This window comes from Meleagris gallopavo, chromosome 4 (genome assembly GCF_000146605.3).
Source record: "Meleagris gallopavo isolate NT-WF06-2002-E0010 breed Aviagen turkey brand Nicholas breeding stock chromosome 4, Turkey_5.1, whole genome shotgun sequence".
NCBI lineage: Eukaryota > Metazoa > Chordata > Aves > Galliformes > Phasianidae > Meleagris > Meleagris gallopavo.
In genome coordinates this window covers 40,304,099-40,327,152 of record NC_015014.2, presented here as the reverse complement: position 1 = coordinate 40,327,152, position 23,054 = coordinate 40,304,099, and the positions used below count along the sequence as shown (strand labels likewise).

The following is a 23,054-nucleotide window of genomic DNA, read 5'->3' as shown; positions in this document are numbered from 1 at the left end:
TCGCCTCACCAGAGCGGGGAGCGCCGGCTCGGCCGTCGTCGCCAAGATGGCTGAATGGCTGCGCGGCCCGGGGCCGCGGGGTGTGCCGCCTCTGAGCCGGTCTGCGCCCCGCCGCCGTTAGCGGGGTCGGGGTGCTGCCTGGTCGCAACGGGCTCGGGTATGGTTCGTTGGTAGGAGGACGGCTCCCGAGCACTGTAAATCGGCTCCTGATTAGTTTTACTTTCACGGGTGTCTTCAAGTCGCCGCTCTCTCCCGAGGATTTCAAAACAGTTTCTTTAGAATCTGCCGTCAGAAGTTGTTCCCCGTATTAGCAGTGATATCACTCGAGTTGTGCACAGCCAGGAGCCTCCCTGGGTGCTTTGTCATCAGCTCGTGTTTATGAAATGCTCTCAGGCGCTGCAGGTAAGAGTTTCCTGTTAAATCAAGGGGATGATGATTACATAGAGGGGCTGTTTTGCCTCTCTCAGCATCATAACGTGGTGGTGGAAACCCTAAAACGCTTCTGTGTAACTTGTGAATGAGAAAGCTCTCTCCGGCTGCATGCTCTGGGCCTGTTGCGTGTGGTTCTTGGGCCCTCATTGGTGGTGCTTTCTCCAGTGCTGGGGTGTAGGGTCAGAGGGTTGGTGCAGGGTTTTTGGTGTGGGCTTGGTGTTTGTTTTGAAGGTGTTATTTTTAGTCCATTTCATCACAGGGTGCTACAGGATAGGCTTCCAAACTCACGTGGGGTTTACAGTTTCAATTTTGTTTTTCTCCACCTGGAACGTAAAAATGGTGATGTGTAGCAGACTGGAAGCATTTCTTGCAAGCTGCTTTCTTTCAAAGCGTGGTTTCTGATAAAAAATACTTACTGGGATTGAGGCTGGGATCCAAAAAATAGGATAAATAATTTTGCAGTGGAGCTGTTCTGAATCTAGGTTTTAATATTACTACTCCGTAAAGCCAGGGAATGGTACTCTGTTTCTGGTGATCTGGGATCCCCTGTAAGGTCACAGATCAGACCTTGAAACCCTGCTTCCTTGTAGTAGGCAGTTGGCAGCAGGTCAGAACAGGCTAAAGAGAGACCAGGACCTCAGAACATTGTAATCACATATGGCTGATTGAGTCTGACTCGTGGCATTACCTGTCAGGGCGAGAACTCGTCATCTGCAGCAGATGACGTCCCAGACACACTGGGGAGGGTACTTTTAGGCTCTTTGATTCCATCTTTATGGACTTAGATAAAATCCTTTATTACACTTCATAAATCAGACTCTCAGATTGTGTTGGAGCATGTGAATGCAACCTGAAGCATGCTACACATTGACCATACAGCCACCTCCTCCTTCTCATGTAACTCACGGACTGCTTTTTGGCTCAGACGTGAAGCACCCAAGAATTGCTGTGTTGGGTCCCTGCTTTTGGAACGTGATGTTAGAGCTCTCCCAGCAGAAGGAACCGTCAGGTACGCAGCTGGTCTCAGGAAGATGACGTTATACTGGATCTCATCCTCAAGTCTTTGCCATCTGCCCTGAGAGTGGCCTGCATTCAACTGGCAGAACTCTGTTTTATTGACATGGTGTGGTTTACAGAAGAATCGCAACTGTTTTATTATACCACTGAAGTACTTTTGCTGTGGAATAATGGGAAACTGTATCTTAATTTTAACGGCTTCCTTTCATGAGAATGAATATCTTTTTCCTGTAAATAAGCATAATGGCAAGGAAACAAATTGAACAAATGTATGTAAATGCCTGCTACGTGTGTATTGCACGCTCTTGGAAGCCTTGAGTGGTGACTGCTAAACATGCATCCCATGATTGCTGCAGCATTGACACTTCCGGCTCTGATGTGTTACATCTCTGGAGCAGGGAAACTTTTATTATGCTGGAATGTGAAGTTGGGAATATATAAAACAGGTAAAATCTGTGGAGCTGATGTCATTAATGCACAGCTGTTCTTTCAGCGCTATAAATGTGCATTTCAGTGAAGTGGTATAGAAGGCCTAAATGTAGAGCAAACGCAGGAGGTGGAAGTGTGTATATATGATATGCCTTTTCTGTGAAATCCTTGACAAAGTTTGCGCCAGCTGTGTTTTCTGTCCATTTGGTTAAACACAGTACAAGGCATCATCTTTGTGTTGGGGGTAATGTATTGGAAAAACTTCAGAGGAGTTGCATCCTGGAAGCTAGAGGCTGAAGGTGGCAAAACCTTTTATCTGTGCTTAAGTACAGAGACAGAGCTTCCACTGGAGTGGCAGACTGGAGGCTGAAAAACGATTTTCCTCAAGGTTACAGCCTCCAGCACTGTTCCTAGATGTGTATTTAATTGCAGCTTTATTTTTCCCCCCACCCTCCTCCAAATGCTCAGAGTAAGAGATGCTGCTAACCCTGGAGACAGTAATATTTTTAAGAGATGGAATGCATTGCACAGGGATGAAGGTATTACGACAAATCTGCGTCAGTTTAACCAAAGGTATAGCTTTTGCACAGGTGATCCAGGTGAAAGGTTATAAAACCTACCTGCTGTGTTTCTTTGTAACCACTTTGTTTTTAACTTGGGACAAAAATGTAAGAGCTTAACTAGAAAAGCTAGCTCTTGGGAATGAGGTTTTCCTCTCTAAATAAAAGCTGCTTTACTTTATTTTGGGAGGTAGTTTTAGACTTAGTTTTCTGTGCTCATTCAAAATTATTTAATAACTTGGAGTTGCTTGGCTTATCTTATGCTTTGAATTAACGTCTAGAAGTAGGTCTGGATTTATATGGATGGAGCTCAGAAAATTAAGGTTAGCTAGCTAATGAAGCACAGTTGGTGAAAGATTAGTTAAAATGCTTTAACCGTTGTGAATGCACTGAATGTGTTGCATTACGTTTTGATACTTATTTCACTGTAACTGTTCTGATTATGCCTGGATAGGCCAAGTTCTGTCTCAAGTAGATAACAGCATGTGGCTTCACCACTTTGTGGTTAGAAAGGTCATCTTGGATTGGGGTTTTCAAATCACGAGGTTCTACTGTGTAGTGTTTGGGAAGAGCTAGCGTGGAACAACTTTGGGTTTCTGTTTGCTTGTTTGTTTTAAACTAGAATAAAATTATTTAGCATCAGCTAAAAGCTGTCATCAGTTAAATTCTGCTTGGGATTAGATAGTCAGAAATTACATTTGTACTGCAAAATGAATATTATTAAAAAGTAAATAATACTCCTGAAGTTGGTAGATTTGCTACCCATGTTCAAGTCCAGTGCTTACTGTGAAGGTCCTACTTCAGAACTGGTCATGCTTGATGAGAGTGGAAAATTAAAGATTCCTTAGCTAAGATGTTTAAGTTGCAGGAATGTAAAGATTTCTCCCCATTAACTGGGCACTGTGCTTGTGAAGTGGGTTCCCAGTCAGCACAGATATTTAAATGTGTGCTTTGGGATGGGCGGAGGAAGGGGCTGTAACCTCACTTAAGTAATTTACAGAACTTTGGAGATCAATATGCCATTAGATAGATACTTGCATACCTTACAAACAGACTCTGCTGTGCTGAAGGGTTTGGGTGGGATAATGCACTGGGTAAAAGGTTGTCTGGCCAGCATTTTCTTTACGATCATTCCAGCTTTTAAAGATTTGTTTTTTGAAAGCAAGCCAGTGCTTTTGATACTATTCCCTACGCGAATATCTCTTCTGCAAGAGAGCTGCTGTAGAATTTTGTGAAATGAGCTGCCTTCAGCTGCCTGCAGTCAGTAAGCAGAGCCGTAGCAGCAATGCCCTTCTTTGCACTTAAGAAGGTGGGTAACCAAGCGGGGGAAGGCTGCAAACAGCTGTAGGAGCAGCTGCAGAAATTGCAGCAGTGAATTGCCTCCTGCCCAAGGCATCTCTGTGCCTCCCTCCCCCCCCACCCTGAGCACCTCACAGCTTGGCAGCAGCCCCTGCACCAGCTGGGCTACACTGAGCTGAGGAGGGAAGGAGGGGACAGAGGTTCTACGCCCTGCGGAGCCATGGTGACAGCTGCTAAAGGGGAGTGAAAAGGGGCAGAGCCCGTGTGCAGTTCAGATTAGGGTATTGATGCGCCATCTCGGGTAAATCTTTCTGTTGCAGATATTAAGGCTTCACTGCTTTAACTATCTGTCCTGTGTTCTGCTGTAGCTCCCTCCCCTGTGCGTCAGAGCTGGCAGATGGGAGCATGTGGTCTGCACTCCACTGTTAGGTCTATCTCAGCATAGGCTGACTCTTGTTGATGGTTCAGGCTAATGTGTTGCAGCTTACATTGAAACATTTGAATTACGGGTGTTCATTTTCTCCTGTGACAGAGGTGATGTAGTCATCTGCCTGTGTAATATGCAGAAAAAGCTAAACTAGCTGGGGTAAGAAGTGAGAATTGCTGTAATAATGCGTATATGTTTGCAGACAGCAGCACATTCTTAAACATAATTCCCGTTAAAGCCAACTTGACAGAAGTAGAGAATATTCAGCTATATTGAACTGCACGAGCTGGATAGTTTTGTGGACTTCTTGAGCTTGCATTTAATACCTCACTTAGCTCTAAGTGGGAAGTATTCGAGGTGTTTTTTGTTTTTTGTTTTTTTCCAGAAAATCTTTAGTGGGTATTTTCATGGGGTGCTGATCTGTTACATGAAATGTAGTAGGTTGTGCTGAGCAAGCCGTTCAAAAAGCGAGTTAAAATTATGTTCATAAGTTTAAGTTGGCATCCATACTTTTCTCAATCCTTTGTGAAACACTTTGGGACAAGTTTATTATGGAAAAGTGAGCCACACAGAGCATTGCAGGATTCCAGATGGAAAGCTGAAGAGAAAGGAGATGTTTTTTATTGTTACTATTGTTTAAAACGTTTTTGAGAACCTTCTCATCAATAGTAAGCTTTGATGTTAAAATTTTGTGCAAAGGAAACCTTTGTTCTGACCCTCATCCCTTTGAGAGACATGGTACAGTAGACTTCTTCAACGTTTCCTCCAGTTTTTCCTAATACAATCGGTTATTATTTGTTTTAGTTTTAAGAAAGGGAGGATTTCAGACTGCTTTGCAAATGCTCTGACCCAGTGGAAAAGTGATGAAACAGAAGTTTAATCCTTTCCCGAGCATCTGGTCTCCAGAGCTGCAGCAGAATTGGGGGTGGATACTGGCGTGCTGTAGGTCAGCTGGGTGGAAGGGGCATGAAAGCTGTGCTGTGTGCTGCACTCAACTGCTTTTATGGGGAGCTTCCTCTGTGCCATGCAACTGGGCTGGCCAGGTGCTCAGCGGTTCGTCCTCTGCCAGCAGCAGCTTCAGGTTCCTGGTAAACAGTCTGCTCTAAGGTAATATTTCCCAGCCTTTGCTTGCCTGTCCAAGTAGTAATGCCAGCTGGTACTGTAAGTGAGATGACTGCAAACTTTTTCTCCTCTTAGACTTGGGCTTGTTGTGTTCTTTCATTCAGCAGTGTAGGAGAACTCCTTAATGATGATTTTCCAGATTAGTGGTGCCCCCTATTTTGTTGCAGCAGTTCAGGGTGGCAGCTGCAGTCTCTTCATAAATACACGTATAAACATTGTTATGTTTTGTTGTTGTTGTTTCTGTCTTCTACAAACCCTTCTGGACATCCGTGTTCTCTAGATAGCTGAGACAGGTGTCAGAGCATCTGAAATTTACCTCAGTAACTACCTGGGAATGTGTTTACATCATTGGCTCAATGTGAGCAGATGTACCTAATTGTCTAGACAGTCATCGTAGAATGGCCTGGGTTGAAAAGGACCACAATGATCATCTAGTTTCAATCCTCCTGCTATGTCCTTAGTTCTGCCACTTGCTGCTCTGAACAGAGATCCGCTGTGGTTGTACACAACAGCATAAGATGCTAGCAGAATTGTACAGCTCTAAATAAGATAGTGAAAGAATTACCTCCACAGTGACACGCTGTCACATTCATGAAATATCTCTGTAATGGTTTGTATCTATCATTGGCTTTTGTGTGCGTCTGGGAATTAATGCAAAACAAGGAACAGTCAAAGTCAAAAGAACTTTGTTAAAGGAGAGTTGATTTCCATTTAGTTTAAATATTTAAATTTTAGAATGGTCTTCCAGATTATCTCTAAACAACGGATTAACCGCACTCCACATCATGTGGCATTGTTCATCACAATATTAATTTGATGACTTTCTGTCACGCAGTCCTCTTTTCCATGCATTTCTTGAGAACAGGGAGAATTCTTGCATCTTTAATTAAGTGGAGACTTGGAGGTTAAGCACACAGTTGTGGCCACTTGTTATTTCTGTAAAAACCTGCTCCATTTATGGCCATTCCCAAGGTTGTTATTTGATGAAGCCTGGTGAACTCTGGCGTGCTACTGTCACATGGATCCCAGATACTTGCTGCTGCTTCGGTGGGGGGGGGGGGCGGGGGGGCTCGAATGCTGGGCAACAAGATGGTGGGAGGCCCTCACCTCAAAGCCCAGCATTCAGTCAGCGTTAGTGTGAAATTGTCTGTTGCCGTGCCAAAATCTCATTCCTGAGCAGTGGTGATTGGATCATAGTGCCACACTTTAAATGTAAGTTTTTTCCAAGTGCATCATTTTGAGTTTATCTGCTGAATTTAATGTGCCCCTTCCTTCTTCAATCATCCAGTTTCGTTTAGCTGGGCATAGCACACTTTTCTCCCCTTGTGGCTGGCTTTCACTGCTGACCTTTGTCTGGGAATGCTGCCCTGTAGTCCTGGGTCACAGAACTGATTGTAAGTATGGTTCTCAGAGGAGAAATCTGTGAATAAAAAGCATGACAAGTTTCAGGGTTCTAATAGGAGAGAGCTTGGGAAAGGCAGAGGTAAAATACCCAGTTATTCCTGAACTAAGAGGTAGTTAACAGGTACTTTGCACTTATCCTTCAGAACATTTTAGTCTGTGTGCACGGTCTGTGTCCTGTGCTTGGTGCATGTGTTTTAGTAGCATTATTTTCAGGGAATGGTAGCTGTTAACAGGTTAGAATTCAGGTGAGTAAAGAGGTCAGATTTTCTTCATCTTTGGTAAGATAGCTTTATGGATTTTGGTTACTTTGGAGTAAAAAAAAAAAAAGCCATACTTTTGAGTCCAGAGCCCAACTGTAGGTGAGTTGCTGCCTTTTTCGAAGTTTGTTCTGAATGCCTTTAGTGAGTGACCTTTTTTTCCTGTCAGATCTGCCAGTTTGCAGAGGTGAACTCTGGGAAAGTTTGGGGTAGAATAGTGCCACTTCAGCTGCAGTAACAGTGAAATTTGCTGGAAGCCATTACCTACATTGTACACCTTCCAGACTTGAGAGTAGGTGAGAAGAGCTCATACAATAGCCTCATTCACCAGTGTCTCAGGTAGGGGAAGGTAGGTTTTTGAAAAAGATAGCTTGTAGACACTGGAGAAGTTGGTATCAGAGTCCAAGCGCACAAAGTGACTTTATTAAACTTACACATCAATCTGGCATCTCCTTCTTTGATTCCTAGGTTTAAAGGTCGGGTATTTCACTGTCTATTTTCTAATAAATCATTATGATATTGTTGCTAGATATTGTGCGAGCAGTGTGCTGTGGGTAAGCTGAAAGCTTTAATAGTAAAGAGTAAAGAAAGGGCAAGCCTGAAGAGTAGAACATGCAAAACAATGATGATGGGGATTATCACCACTGTTACGTTTCTGGTTGTGGTGCCTTGCGTTTCTTAAGAAGTACTCTGCTCTTCAGCCCTTGCTGTTTTCTGTAAACTTCAACCTACATCTTTATTATGCGTTATCATTGTACATAGTGTTTTTAATCCTTAGTTTTAAATGCTAGCCAAATGGCCAGCTTGTTTAAAACTGATAATTTTCTGCTGGTTACACCTGTGATGTGTATTGTACCAGCATGTTCCTATTCACCCTAAAAATCCATGTTTTTCAAACTGTTATTTTCTGCTTTCAAGGATAGTTCATTTTCATGTTGAAATGAATGTTGCGAATGCACGTGTGTGGATAAAGCAGTAGTTCTTTGCTGGCTGACACTTCTTAATCTTCAAACAGGCTTAAATGTTCTTCCCCTCTGTTTATAGCTGCTTCCAATCCTTTCTTTTTTAAGCTGTTTTCAGCAGTGAGCTAGTGACTAAAGACTAATAGAGTGATGAATTTTTGGATGCTTAGTGTTTGAACTGTTTATGACAGACTGTATTAGACAAACACTCCGATTAATAAATGCTACTTTCTGTTTGGCTTAAGTGATGCTTTTGTTTGCTTGATGTTGGTTTGTTTTTGGTTTTTGGGTTGGTTTTTTTTTTTGAAAAAAAAACTTCTGGTGTAACTGATTGTTACCTTTCCTTGCCTCTGATGCAATACAAATTAGCATCTAAAAACTTACAGCAAATCATCCCTGTTCTTTCTTGACAGGACCAGAAAGCTGTTAGTTTATGATTTCAGCAAGTAATTGTGTTGTATACTGATATTAAATTTAACTGTGCATTTATGGCTGAGAAGATGAGTGATGTTTTGCCACTCTGTATTTAAGCTGTTACCATCATTAAAAATAAAGCTCTGGCTGTTTCCAGCTTAAACTAGAAAAATGCAGCAGTGGAGCCACAGGGAGTGTGACTTCTGAGAAGTGGGAAGCAAAGGGGCTGGCACTGACTGCTCAGTTTGGTTGTATGTGGGAAGGCAGTTTGCTTATGCAGCAAGCCGTCATTTGCTACTGGATTTGTTGAGGCTTGGACACTTTTGTGAGAAGAGCAGCTTGTTGCCTTAAGTATTTACCTTCACGGTCCCGCTTGTGCGTTTGGGTGAGGCATCCTTGGTCATTCTTTGAACGTTCTTTGAATTTTCTTCACCATTTAAATGACTTCAGTAATCTTTTTGTAAGCAACTGGTGGAGAGGAATTGTGTGAAGCTTCTTCAGAGCTTTTCTGTCAATTTATTTTTGAAAAGTGGCATTTCTGCTGCTTATTATATCACTAGGATCATAGTCCTGCATTCACAGTCATGTGCCACTGTTTTAGATCTCCAATAGAAGCGTGTGCCATATTTTTATGCAAAACAAGAGCTAGTTAGTGGTTTAAGTGTTTGGTTTATTTTTTGGCTAATTTTACTGAGCTTATAGAGAGAGGTGTGTGAGAATTTTCCAATAAAATTACGATTACTACATCCTTAATGTGAAACTGGCAGTAAACCAGGGCATGTGGTGTGGAAGCAGGGCTGTATGTCGATGTTGTCGTACTTCCACTTTTCCATAGCTTTTCCAGAACTAGTGCAAAACTGTACCTATATGTCATCCTGTACATGCTACCACTGTCCTCTGGCATGGGTGCTCACTCCTTAAATAGTGCTTAAACCTGCGAAATGCTGTGTGACTAATCTTCCCTGAGGAGGAGCAGGAGCTATCACAACTTTATATTTGGAAACTGGGGCAGCAGTGGTGATATGCTGGAGCTACACCGGAAACCTGTGGCAGAGCCAGAGACTACTAGTCATGGCTGTAATTCAAGACTCATCCTTTCCAAGTGGGTGTGCAGTGCACCCCTGAACCAGCCTCTGTGCAAATGTTTCCACGTAAAGCCTTGGGAATTGACTTCTTGGGAAAATACCTATTTTTTCCTAAGCCACCTGGAAAATGAAAAATAGAGCAGCTTGCTCCAGGAAAGCGTGGGTTCTGCTTTAGGTATTTTAAAAACAGTTTGAGATGTAACTTGATGTATACCTTAACAAAGGGAAGCGCCGCTGAAAAGCAAAAAGCTGCAGAGCTGTAGATAGGCAGTACAGCAGAAGGAATGTGAACACCATAAAGCCCTTATGCTTAGAGCAGCACTGGGGAATGTTTTTAGCATTTTATATTCAAGTCTCGCCTGGACGCCTACCTGTGCGACCTGGTGTAGGGAACCTGCTTTGGCAGGGGGGTTGGTCTCGATGATCTCTAGAGGTCCCTTCCAACCCCTACAATTCTGTGATTCTGTGATATTCTTAAATATTAAACACCACTTGATAGGGTGAAACTTGATGTGGTCATAACTTATTAGTGAGAAATGGGTGAAAGCTGGGGAACAATTTGGAGCTTTTATCAGCCGCTGGCAATTACCAATCTTAGTTCTGCTTTTGGAAATACTGTCAGATGAAGCATATGCCTGTTGTGGAATGGTTGGTCTCGGTGGCTGAGCTAAAGAGGAAGGTCATTGTTGGGTCTGCTGCTGGGTTGCTAGAGAGGAGGCTCCTCCCTTTTTTGTACAAATGCACTGTGTCACAGCCGTATGTCTGTGCCTGCCCAGTTTCTAGTTCTTCCAGTTTGCCGCTTGCATTCAGCAGAGCTGTAGCTTTCAGAAGCAGGCACCTCTGAAAGTTGTGGAGAGAACTTTGTGCCCCGTTTTTAGAAAAAGCCCTCCCTCCTATTGTGTAGCTGTGAGGTGTCACACACTACCAACTAGGTAAATATCAGCTTGGAGTTAATAGGAGCAGGAAGAACTGGCTGCTGTTGCTTATGTCTGCCTCAGTTCTTCTCCAGCACTTACGCTGCTGAGACAAACAGCTTCCTTCCCAATTTTGTTCTTATGACTGTGGTACCTAAGGGATTATGAAGAGAATACAAGAATGAGTGCTAGCTCTCTTGTATTTCTGACTTTAGTCAGTAAATCACTTGTTCTGTGGTGGAACTACTGAGTAATGTATCATGTTCCTAGCCTTATCTCTACTTTGAATTTCTTTGTTTAGCACAGTTAGGTTTTTTTGTACTTCAATGTTTTGGGCCAGACAAAACTTGAGACCTTTTAGTTTATGAAAATCACTACTTGCCTGTTCCCCAGACTCGTTTCCGTAGTTAAAAGGGCTAACTCTCTATGGACCTGTATTTTGAGTCTCCGATTACTGGAGCGTGCAAACTCACATGTTTCAGTTTGTAAATCACTGAAGACTTTTTTTCTTTCATGAAGTTTTTACTGATAGTTCTTAAATACTTTTCTTACATTTGCAGTCCTACTTGCTTTTCGTACTGGAATTATTGATATACTCAAATCTCTCTACTGTGTTAAAATGTATTTGCCAACTGCTTTTTAAGCTGAATGCTGTTTTCTCATTTCTCTGAAGACAGTAGTACTTTTAGAAGAACTCTCTAGCCTATTGTACATACCTCTGGCTTTCCACTTGTAGGCTGGTCTTTTCTTGCCCTTCTTGTCTTCGTAATTTCTATAAACTTTGTGAAGAGCCATTTCATAGTTCTTAGTCCCCTTAATAGTTTTCCAGAAATAGGATCATCTTCACAGATTAAATCAAACAATGTAGTAACAACAGCATAAGTACATTAAAATATAATAGTCTTTTTGCATCTTTCTTTGCTACCGTTTATTTTAGGAGGCAAAACAGCCAGGGGAATTTTTTTCCCCGGATATCATAAACAATCAACTGATCATTCTTGTAATCGGAAAGACATTTAGATGAGAAGCCAGCCTGCTTACCAGGACTTCCTTTGTTTGCTAAGTGTATGTTGAGGGGAAACCTGAAAATAAAAAAACGGACAAAAGCTTTCAATATGAAAGTTTTTACATTTCTTCTTTGTCTTTACGTAGATGGTCTAAATCTAACCTAGCAAGTCCATGGAACAACATGTGGACCTGAGCAGAGATTTCATTGCAGAAATAATGTCCCAAGGATGCCCCCAGCAGTAACAGGGGAGTGCTGTATGATAGAAGAGTGCTCTGTAGAGCACAGAAAACCCCTTCAGAGAGAGCTGTTGTGTGCTCTCACAAATGACTGCAGCGGTGAAGTGGATGAGAACACTCATTCCCTGTGCTATTGCTTATGAAAACTGATACAATTCCATTTTTTTCTGCACAGTCTCATCCCAGTGCAAAATTCAAATCTTGTTAATTGAAAAGGTGATGAAAATCAACACATGAGGAGGGGGAATGATGGTCTCTGGTGTTCTTAGAACCTATGGGCTTCTACACGTTGGAGTAGTGTTTTCCTCTTGTTTCTTCCTGTGTTTGCAAGAACAAGGTATTCACATTGGAAGGAATGCATTTTTCTTCTCATTTTGTTTTGGTTTACATTTACTAAATTTTCATCAAGTGTAGAATTTGTCAAATCTAAAAGATAGACATCAGAGTTTTCCCAGGCAGAGCAGGTTGCTGTCTGATCCATATGTGCGTGTTTCCAACGTAAGTGTGTCTGGGTTCCTTAAAAGTCTGAGAATGTAATGGAAAGTTCTTGTTTTAATGAGTTGTGTGGGCCTGTAATAAATAACTTGGGTGCGACTGCTAATATCTGGGAGAAGGACTGAAGGTTTTCCCCACTCTTGTGACTTCGAATGCCTTGACAAGTGCAGTTTTACACAAGTTCCTGAAGCCATTTTTAGCTTTGAAAAACAGCAGGGGAGAGGGAAGGTATTTGCTATGTTCTGTTACTGAAAGCCAACATTTTGTTAGAAAATACACCATCCAGTCAAGTAACCTACAGAGTGTTTAAATGAATCTGGAGTTTCTGAGATTCATCACTGTGATCTTGATACTAGACAAGGAATCCTCTATTCTGAGTTTCTGTTTTTGTTCCCTGTGAAACAAGGGAGCAGGGGGATCTGGTTTCTGCATCTTAGTTATTCAGAATTTTAAAGGCACAATTGTCATGAATGTAAAGTTTAAAATAAAAAGTGCAGATACTTTGCCTGGTTCCGATATTTGTCAATATCTTCAATTTACTTGTTTGCTTACATTTTATGAATCTTATGAAAAATGTATTCTTGCTAGAAGCAGCGGGGAAAAAAGCAGCTGAGTTTCTAGTTGGTCTGAATGTTAGCATTGAATGTTATACACACAGTGCTTTCTGTGTGATGAAAACTAACCATAGCTTTCTCATTCCCAGCTTAACGTTTCTCTGGCTAAGATTTAATCCTTGGAAATGATGATCAGAAACTGGTTAGACTTAGCCCACTTCAGGCTCAGTGACTGTTCTCTTTGTCCCTTTTCCAATGGGAGTGTCTTAAGAGGAATAGAAAGTAGTGATATTTGGGAAAGTGTAGTTATCTTAATGATTGACTTCCGTGTTCAGTTCAGCCAGTTGTCTTTTACAGAGATGTTTCTGATATTGATCTGTTGATTTAATAGTTGTCACTGCACATTCTTCTGTATTTGTACATGGGAAAACTTCGAGAGGTTTTTGTTGGACATGAGTTGAAAACGACTGTTGAATTCATTAGCATTTTTTCTCTGAACAGATCTTTGTTTTTTTTTTGTTTCTTCCTAAGGAACTTAGTGACTTAGCTCGTGATCCTCCAGCGCAGTGTTCAGCAGGTCCTGTTGGAGATGACAGTAAGTAATCTTAGGTTTTTAGTTTTCTCTACTAACACAAAGCATACCATGCCTAGATAATAATGCGGAGTTTTTCTTTTGTAGTGTTTCATTGGCAAGCCACAATTATGGGACCTGTAAGTATTCTAATTCTTGTAATGTAATATTAAATTAGTAGATCCTATTCAGGAAGGACCTGTGTGTTTTTTCCCTGTTTTGCTTTTTTGTTTTAAAACTCTCATTATCAGGCAGTAGCTCTAGAGGTATTTCTTATAGTAATAAAAAATGAAAGAGGAAAAATAATTAGTCTGAACACAATTTTGTTGCTGGGGTATTTATACCAGAACTCATATTGGGGATAGAATAATTTCTAGAGCAATCTTGGCTGTTATCACCTTATTTCTAGAAAATTTGTTTGCCTTTAACTGTTTCTACACTTTGAGTTATGACTGAGGAGAATGCTGTTTGTTAAATGTACAGTACACAACTGAAACCTGAGTATTCATATTTCCTGTTAAAGAAGGCAAATACTTGTTTGAACTAAAACGTAACACGCAAGCACTTGACATCTACAATTCTCAGGGCTAATTAGCTATATTTAGAAAACTTTTTATAACTTGAGACCAGTATCAGATGCCAGTAGGCCTGGAGCCCCAGAGTTATGCTTCTGGTGGGGCTCAGAGTAGGAATTAAGTATCAGTGATGCTGAATTGTCCTACTTCTATATAACCACAAGCATGTCTTAAGTAGATCACCACTGAAAGCTTGCATGTCAGAGGTTGACTTCATTGGAAAAATGACTTCATTCCGAAATTCCTGGTCCTCATTGATTTTAACTAAGTGCCTTAAAAAGATAAAAATCATTTGAAATACAAGACATGTTCTGCGCTATACTGAGTTTGATTTTATGTACCTGGTGTCTGCATGGTCATAAGGTATTAAACATCAGTTGAATTTTAAAATGGCATTATTATTTTTAGCTCCTGGTTTAACAATGTACAGCTCCTTTCTTTCCCTTTGTGGTTTCTTTGGTGTCAATCAGTAAGATCTGTATTCCTGCTTCAAAATTGGCCTGACATTGTGATGTTAGGTCTAGTGCTCACCTGGTGCTGTTTAGTGTCTTCAAGGGTAGTGCCAATCATCTGGCATTCCTGCTCTGCGGATATTACAAAGGCTGTGATTTTTTTTTTAATAAGATGCAAGAGTGCTTGTATTAGTTCATAACTTCAGTTTTAAAATATTCTGGGAGAAGTTTGCTCGCATACTTGCTAAAATGTGAAGTAAAGGGGTTGTTTCTTAAAGCTTCATATAGTACCCTGGACATACAAGAGGTTACATCTATTGCTAGGCTTTTGGTATGGTACTGTGTAAGAGATACGACCTGTGTGTTTTTAGGTTTTAGTCCCTTGTGTTGTATTGTAGTATTTCATTTGCTTCTATGTAGCTGAGAAAGACATAGTGTCGTCTTACACTGGTGTGAAATGTTCTTACAGTGAATATAAAGATTCAGATAACAAGTAATTCAGAAGTATATAGTGTCCCATATTCGTTTTTGATAGCCATGCTCCTGGAGTTGTGTTGTAGTTTTCACTTTAAACAGCAATAATGTGCAGCACTCTCCCATACCTGATAATATTGAAGTTCTTTTCTGTAAAAGAGGAAGAATTCTCTTTAATCTCAGTGTGGGTTTTTTAATCTTGATGCTTTCCTTTTTACCCTCTCCCCCCTCCCCCCTGTCCCCTCCAACAAACACCCCATGGAACGAGGAGTTAGTTATGTGTTGGTAGTTTTTTGCAGTGCTAAGCAACACCTAAGCTAAAGGTAGAACTTAGAGGAGGCCTTTGGCTGTTGTAAAATTGGGTGGTTATAACAAATACACTCCAAACACTATTTGTTTTTGAAGTTGTTAGGCAGTACTTCCACTCTGTTACCATTCAATTGGGCCATCTCAGGGAAACTGAGGTGCTTTTGCCAAATTGTTCTGAGTGAATTGGCAGAGAAGTTTTCTTTGAAGCATCAGCTCAGAGAGGTCCATCTGGAAAGAGAGATGTCTGTTCAGTATCACATACCTAAGGAAGTAGTTACTGAATTTTAACTATGTCTGTTACATTGGTGAAAAAGACAATTCAACCATTGAAACAAGTTTATTTATGTATTTGAAAATAACATTTTCTTGGAATTTGTCCTAGGATGATAATAGGAGAATTATTTGTTTACTTTGGCAGAATGACAGTCCATATCAGGGTGGTGTATTCTTCTTGACAATTCACTTTCCTACAGACTACCCTTTCAAACCACCTAAGGTAAGTATTGTTTTCTCATTTGTGGTGTTAGCTGTCTTTAAGGAACCAACTAGAGGATAGAAAATGCCAATATCTGTGTTCTGATATTGTGAAGGACTTGGTTTTTTGTGCATTCTTACAGTATCTTAAATGCCCAGGTCCCTCTTTACAACAAAAATAGGTATGTTGGCATACATTTTTAGGGGAAAATTCATGAATTCTGAATGTCCTGGGTTAGTGTTTGGTTTTATGTTTGTTTTTCTTGATCGTTAGGAAAACTTTCTAGCTTTGTGTTACAACAGAATTCTTGCTAAGGGTGCTGTGAAGTCTTATAATATGGCTGTTTGGGCTATTCCATAAAAACGTGACTCTTGGTGAGTTCTTGAAGTCAGTGATTTTATCTCTTAGTGTTTGGCAGTAGTTATTAAATAATAATAGCTGGTAAAACTACAGAAAACTGTGTGTGCCAATTTTCTTACAATATGAAAGTGCATGCTAGAAGTAACCATAACGTTTGGAATTCTTTAGCTTCATGATGGCGCTGTTGTCATGGTGCAGACACTTTTGTTGAGCATCTTCATCATGCAGTCAACTGTGACTAAAGCACAGCCTACCTCTTGCCCTCTCTCTGAATTAGAATGATAGCTGGATATTGAGAGTACTTTCTATGAATCTGCGATAGGGTTTAACTGCTTAATTATTTTCTTTAGCAGGAAATTGAGTTGACTGACAGCTTGACTGAGAATGGAAGATGTCATAAATCAAAACATACTATTTGTATCTTTTTTTTTATTACAGGTTGCATTTACAACAAGAATCTATCATCCAAATATTAACAGTAATGGCAGCATTTGTCTCGATATTCTAAGATCACAGTGGTCTCCTGCTTTAACTATTTCTAAAGGTAACTTCTGTGAGGAAGAAATATTTCCATTTGGTGTTGGATACTATGCTTTTAGCTTTAATACTCTTGAGTTCCTGCCCATCTCTTGAGTTTTCCTTTAAATCCAATCTGCGTTTTTGCCAATTTAATAATCATGTCTTAAGATATTTGTAAATGAAGGTTTGTTTTTTCAAATACCTTCTTCTAACTGACTGTTTGAAGGCCTTATGCGTCTGCTTATTTGCTGCACTATTCTTAGCAGAGCGTACTAGCTTAGTCGCAGAGTAAACTACTAGCATTTGGATTGAAGAAAGATTGTGGTCGTGTATTACAACCTAAAGTGGAGACAGTGCTTGTTTCCTGCCCTCCAAAAGTACATAAAAATATGTACTTGCATATCAATTTAAAGATGGCTTTCATTTTTAGTAATTAAGTCTTCATAGTTCGTGGTTTTTTTGAGTCTGTCTAGGATTGCATGCTATGCTATGTTGTCACATCTGTACAGTTAACAAAAGTGGTTTGTGATAAATGTTGCTTTCAGCTGCCATGCACTGGCATTGCATGAACTTGAACTAAACTTTGTGGTTATACTTCACAATACATTGGTGTTATGCTGCAGTAGAAGCTTTGTTTTTTTTTTTTCTTCTCATTTTGATGTACTAAATAACATTGAATGCTCAAATGTTTTCATGATGATCAAATTCTTTTTTGCTTCAAAGGTACTGGTCACTGTAGCTTCAAAAGATCTATTGAAGTACTCCTTTCTTTACAGAACTTGTAATTCCTGTCTGTACAAGGTGTAGGTTTGTGATCTGGATGTGGATACCCTACTTTTCAACGTTGTCACTATTGTTTTTCTTTCAAAATTTCTGTGAGAGTAGGCGTTGCAGACTATGTTAGACTACATTACTCTTCTTTACAACCTACATGCAGTTTTATCAGTGCAGAACAGAGTAAATTGTCTTAGTACAGAGAAAAAAATCAATCTGATCAGAAGTGAATGAATAAGGATTGGTTTTGGTAATGAAAACATGGAGTATTCTTGTCATGAGAATACATAACATGCTTTAAATTGATTGTTGCCTTTCATCACAGCGCAGGGGATAAACAACAGTGCTGTTCTTATGCATGTTAACTGAAAGTTACCAGAATTGGTTAAAAAAAAAAAAAAACACACCAAAAAAGCCACCAGCATTGTGAATTTCTAAGTGGTTCATATCTTGTGTGTATTTATTTATTTAAAGTGGGCTGCAAATTTATTTTGGCCGTATGTCAGGGGAAAAGTTATTCGGGTTCTCTAGTGTCCTGACATTGTGCTAATACAAAGAATTGTACTTGAAGGTGATTGCTCCTATTTTGCAATTGATGTATATATATTTTTTTACAGTTCTCTTATCCATTTGTTCACTGTTATGTGATCCAAATCCAGATGACCCTCTAGTGCCAGAGATTGCACGTATCTATAAAACAGACAGAGACAAGTAAGTACAGAGTTGCATAAGAGCAGTATTGTAACAAACTTCGGTGAAGAGTGCTTTCTCAAACAGCAGTTGTACTGAGCAAGTCTTTTAGTGGGAAATCTGAAGTGTAGAGAACTGTGTGTCAAAATAGTATCTATTCTTGATAGTAATTTAAACAATGGGGCTTAGTATCTTTGAAGTTAAGGGAGAAGGAAGCTAGCTTTTTCTCACGAGTATGGCAGTATTTGAAAATACGTGTTGCTCCATTTATTGACTTATGTGTAAGTAGGACAGATACTCGGAGTAAAAGACAGCTTTGTTGTTTTGGTGCTCTTTTTAGTAGCAACTTGGTCATTAATTTGAAAATTTTCCATTGAACAAAGCTTCATAAGTTTTTCCTATCTGTGTTGAAATGATTGTTTTTATTTCTTACATGTTTTAAACTTTTTCCACGGATAGAATGACATAAATTAGCCATTGTTTGTTTCATATATTAATGCTAAATATACTTGTCCAATTAGGTACAATAGGTTAGCAAGAGAGTGGACAGAGAAATACGCTATGCTGTAGGGTAAGAATATCTGCACATATCTGTGCATTTAACAAAATGGAAACTTGTCAGCACTTGAGTGCTGCATGCTTGAAGGCACTGGATTAACTAACAGATAATGGATGGACCAGTTACTGAACTTGAATATTTAACAGCTTGATCTGTGGTTAGTGTGAAATGTATTGGCCAGTCACTATTCTCACAGATATTGCTCTTGCATGGCAACAACAACAAAAAAAAAGAATGAAATAATTACTGAGTTTGAGCCAGCTTGTCAACTTGTTCTGTCAAGTATTTACCCAGATATTGCCAGAATTTCATTAAAAGTGATGCCTTGGAAGCAGTACAGTGTAATCAGACCTCATGTATAGGTATGCAAAATTTTGGGCAATTCAAATTTCAACTTCTATTATTCACCAGTGTCTGTCTTTTATATATTGCAGACTAGGAAAATGTGTGGGGATTATGTTCTGCTTGTATAGTTGAAAATTAACTTCTTACTGACAAGCATGGAGTTAAGTATAAACTAATTGTCAGCTCAGTTCCTGTGGAGGTAGTATACTTAAAGATAACATTATCCTTTTTAAAAATTATTTCAGCAGTATATTAACATGGGAAGAAAATACAAAGTATGAAGAAAATTCATTATTATTTTACTGTTAAACAAGAAATTTGACAAATTCTAAATGCAGCGATATTAACCAAGTAATCTTTACTTATGGCATGTAATCTTTATCTAAGAACAATATTTAAACAAAACACTCCCTTTGCCCCTCCTACTCCAAATGGTCTGTATTCCTTCCACTGGAGTAGTTATTCATACCTTCCACTTGAGTAGTTATTCACAGCAGACCTTCAGCAAGTACGCTAGACTTGAGTTTGAACTGTTTCATATAAATTTAAGAACATCCTGGTTAGTCTAGGGAGGGATTTGTTTGAGTTTTTTCCCTTTATGTTACCAAAAAGAGACTTTTCTTGATGTGAAGACAATCAGGAGATGAGGTTAAAGTAATACTTAATGATTAACGGTTCAGGCAGTTGTTATTTTCATGCTGACAGTAACTCAGTTCTTGTTCTTTGCAGGTACAACAGAATATCTCGGGAATGGACTCAGAAGTATGCCATGTGATGCTACCTTAAAGTCAGAATAACCTGCATTATAGCTGGAATAAACTTTAAATTACTGTTCCTTTTTTGATTTTCTTATCCGGCTGCTCCCCTATCAGACCTCATCTTTTTTATTTTTTTGTTTACCTCCTTCCATTCATGCACATGCTCATCTGAGAAGACTTTAGTTCTTCCAGCTTTGGACAATAACTGCTTTTAGAATCTGTAAAGTAGTTACACAAGAACAATTGCCCAAGATTCAGAATTTTTTTTTAATGGAGCATGTGTATTATGTGGCCAATGTCTTCATTCTAACTTGGTTATGAGATTAAAAAAATACATTCCTCATTGCTCTAACAGATACTGAAGATACCACCTGAAAGGGGTGAGAGGAGATGGATGTTCAGTTTTCTCCCATCAAAGAAGTAACATTGCTCTAGCAACATCCATCTTGTTACAAACCTTCTAGTGTTAGAGAACTGAGGTTTTATTATATACATTTGCTCATAACTGATATGTCTGGAGAATTGGTACTGAATCTATAGCATCAGCAGAACAGAAAATGTGATGTATCTTATGCATGTCAATAAAGGAATGACCAGTTCTTGTTTTACAGAGAATGGAAATTGGAAGTCAAACATCCCTTGTATTCCAAAATAGGGTCTAAGAACATTTTTGTAATTCATTTAAATTTTGTTAGGAGGCTTGGAGCTATTAGTTAATCTGTCTTCCAAAACACTGTTTAATATAGCACTGAATAAATGATGCAAGTTGTAAATGGATGAGTGATCAACTAATAGCTCTACTAGTAATTGATTTATTTTCTTCAATAAAGTTGCATAAACCAATGAGTTAGCTGCCTGGATTAATCAATATGGGAAACAAAATCTTTTGTAAAAGCAAAGCTGGTTTTTGTATATACTGTTGGGATTTGCCTCATTGTTTAACATCAAATAATGATGTGAAGTTCAATAGAGTGAATCTTTTGCCATTTTCAGTTATAATGCTCAGTCTTTTGCAGGTTGACACATTGTTCGGCCTGATGTATGCAGAATTAATAAGCTAACATAGTAGTGTAGCCTTAGTAGGGTGCTACACGTGGTGCTGGGAGCCCAGCGTTCAAGGATGGACTTGGGACCCAGCAGATCTGAAGTGGTGTATTGTGGAGATGCTTCCTGATGCACCTGAGTTTGCTGACTGAGAACCTTTTTCTTCACCTTGTACGCTTGACAGCTGAAAGATCTTAATATGGGAGTAATCATGAGGCAAAAATATAAAATAAAGTACTGTTTTGATGTGGGAATTGTCATGAGGCTGTGTTGAAGTGAATTTACTATGTGGGATGTTCGTTACCATTGAAAAGGACTTGTTCAGCCATGCTGCCATTTACATTAATGACTATTTTAATGCAACAGACACTTTCCTCATGTCAGGTGACTAAACGTGAATAAAGACTCATTGCTATTGGATTTTTGTTCTACAAGAAGCATTGTCTTGTGCCATTAGTTTATCTTTACAGCAAGAAGGGCATTATTAAGCATCCGGCTCTCCTGTTTCTTGCCCTCTTCCTACATATATTACCTTGTTTTATTTATTTTTTTTTGTCTCCATTCTTAACATCCATAGCTTCATTTTCTCTAGTGTTGTACTACCAGTTTATCGTGCATCTGTGACTTCGCACGGCACCACTTTTGCACAGCTTATAGTTATGTACATTCTGATTCCTTGTCCCCACATGGATGTGGAAAGCTAGATGTAAAATAAATGTTAAACCTTAATTTTTATATAAAAAAAAAAATTGAACATGTAGTTTGGAAATGATTTGTTCCGGTTTTAAATTTTTTTAAAGTAGGCTTGAAATTAAGAAAACCAGGCTGTCTTTAACAGTGCATGTCTCACTGGAATGACATCTTTACAGGTTTGTTTGTGAAGCTGCAGTTTGTGTAGTATTTCTGTCTTGCTTACCAAAGGTTTTTACTTGTGCCAATTCTCTGGAATTGAATATACTTGAAATGCAGCTGCCAAATAGCATTGCAATTGAGGTAAAAGCATGTATCTGTAATCCGGCAAATATGTTGCTCTTACCTTTGTGGTAATTATGTTAATATAATGCTTATTACTTTGTTGTGGAGCCATCGCCACCGCCACTGAAATTACGATTGTGATCAACTAGAAAGATGTGAGATGAAAGGCACCAAACTTTGTAAAACTCAAGGTGTGGATGAGGGAGGTTCAGGAAAGAAGATAGTAAAATGTTGCATGGAAGATGGAAATCTTGCCTGGACTGCTGTGTATTTCTCAGGTACTCCCTGTTGGTAGGTATGTGATCATTTTCAGTAAGTGGAAAGCATGTATTTTGATGAAAGAATGATTGGTGAATTGTAGATGTTACACATGTGCACCAGAGATCGTGCTATTATGAGATGGGAAATAGTAAGTGTTCTGTCCTCAAAGCAGTCTTGGGTAGTGTGCAGGCTTCCCCTGAAGTTGTACTGGGGCTCAGTCTTAAAAGCAGGGGGTGTTGAGGAAAGAAACTGGCTAGCGTGAGCCCAGAAAGAAAGGAAAGAATTCAAGAACTTCTGCCAAAACAAAAAGGTTAGTGATTACCTCAATAAGTCAGTTTATCTACCACAAGTCCAGAAGGTTGTAGTTGTCCAGCAGTTGTAGTGAAACATATGGAGGAACAAAAAGTATGATTTGAGCTTGTGAAAACTGGATGTTTTGGGAAGTACTGTTGTCCTGCCCAGCTCTATTAGAAAACTTAGTTTAGGATGACAAATACAATAATAGCTTCAACTCAGTAGTCAACTGCATCCTAAAAGTACTGAATTGAACAAAATCTTGTTTTGTAAATGGCTTTTATTTGCGGGTGTTTGTAGAAAACAAAGATGTTAAAAGCAAAGTATTTCTGAAACAAACTTTTTTTTAAGCAGATGACAAGAGTACAATCTGATTACTTTGGAGGGATGGAACTGCAGTCTGGCAATTGATTAAAAGATAGCTAGTTAATGTAAGTGTGTAAACTGTACCAGTCCTGTTAGATTTGATAACTGCTTAGGCAAAAAAGAATTAGCACTAATGAAAAGGACTTGATCATTTAAACATTTGCAGCCAGAAATGCGCCAAGTAACTTTTTAGTCTTTTCTGCAACCTCTACCCATTGTTCTTAAAGTTTTAGTTCAAATACCTCACTATGATAAGAATTCTCTTATCTTCATAATCTGAAGCAAATTCAATAGGCTCATCAGTTGTGGACCGAAACTTTATTCTGAATTACTATCATCAAGTCTTTAATAGCACTTAAAATAGTATAAAAGTTGGAATTCAGTTGAAGATCTTTTGCTGTGTTTATAGGTTAAAAAAAAAAAAAAGACGTTGTAGCTTTAATCTATGAAGACTACATTAAGACAGCTATTTCTGTTAATCGTTTGTATGAAACAAATTGGCATAGGGGAATGAGGGAAATAATCCATGATCAATGGAAGTTTCTTCAGTTACAAAGGTTATTTCATTGGAACATGCGCCACATTATAATCCCCTGAACGGAATCCCCCTCCAGCCCTCTCCATTTCCTTTAAAAAA

At 39.3% G+C, this 23,054-nt stretch overlaps 1 protein-coding gene across 2 annotated transcripts; it reads left to right on the top strand.

Annotated features, from left to right (window-relative positions):
• The first annotated feature begins 188 nt into the window (after positions 1-188).
• On the top strand, positions 189-20,941 carry UBE2D3 (ubiquitin conjugating enzyme E2 D3). 2 transcript variants are annotated; one of them, XM_010710051.3, is made up of 8 exons: positions 189-402; positions 13,148-13,211; positions 13,296-13,327; positions 15,416-15,493; positions 16,271-16,376; positions 17,743-17,836; positions 18,337-18,386; positions 19,449-20,941. In XM_010710051.3, the coding sequence occupies exons 1-7, from the start codon at positions 379-381 to the stop codon at positions 18,383-18,385; spliced, it is 447 nt and encodes a 148-aa protein (XP_010708353.1). In that variant the 5' UTR covers positions 189-378; the 3' UTR covers position 18,386; positions 19,449-20,941. The 2 variants fall into 2 exon arrangements, with proteins under 2 accessions (XP_010708353.1, XP_010708354.1); XM_010710052.3 differs by lacking the exon at positions 18,337-18,386 and having other exon boundaries at positions 299-402.
• The last annotated feature ends 2,113 nt before the right edge of the window (positions 20,942-23,054 follow it).

Coding starts and splice junctions, on each gene's coding strand:
- UBE2D3 (XM_010710051.3), top strand. CDS start 379: ATGAAATGCTCTCAGGCGCTGCAG. Junction 403..13,147: donor AATGCTCTCAGGCGCTGCAG/GTAAGAGTTTCC, acceptor TTTCTTCCTAAG/GAACTTAGTGACTTAGCTCG. Junction 13,212..13,295: donor AGGTCCTGTTGGAGATGACA/GTAAGTAATCTT, acceptor TTTCTTTTGTAG/TGTTTCATTGGCAAGCCACA.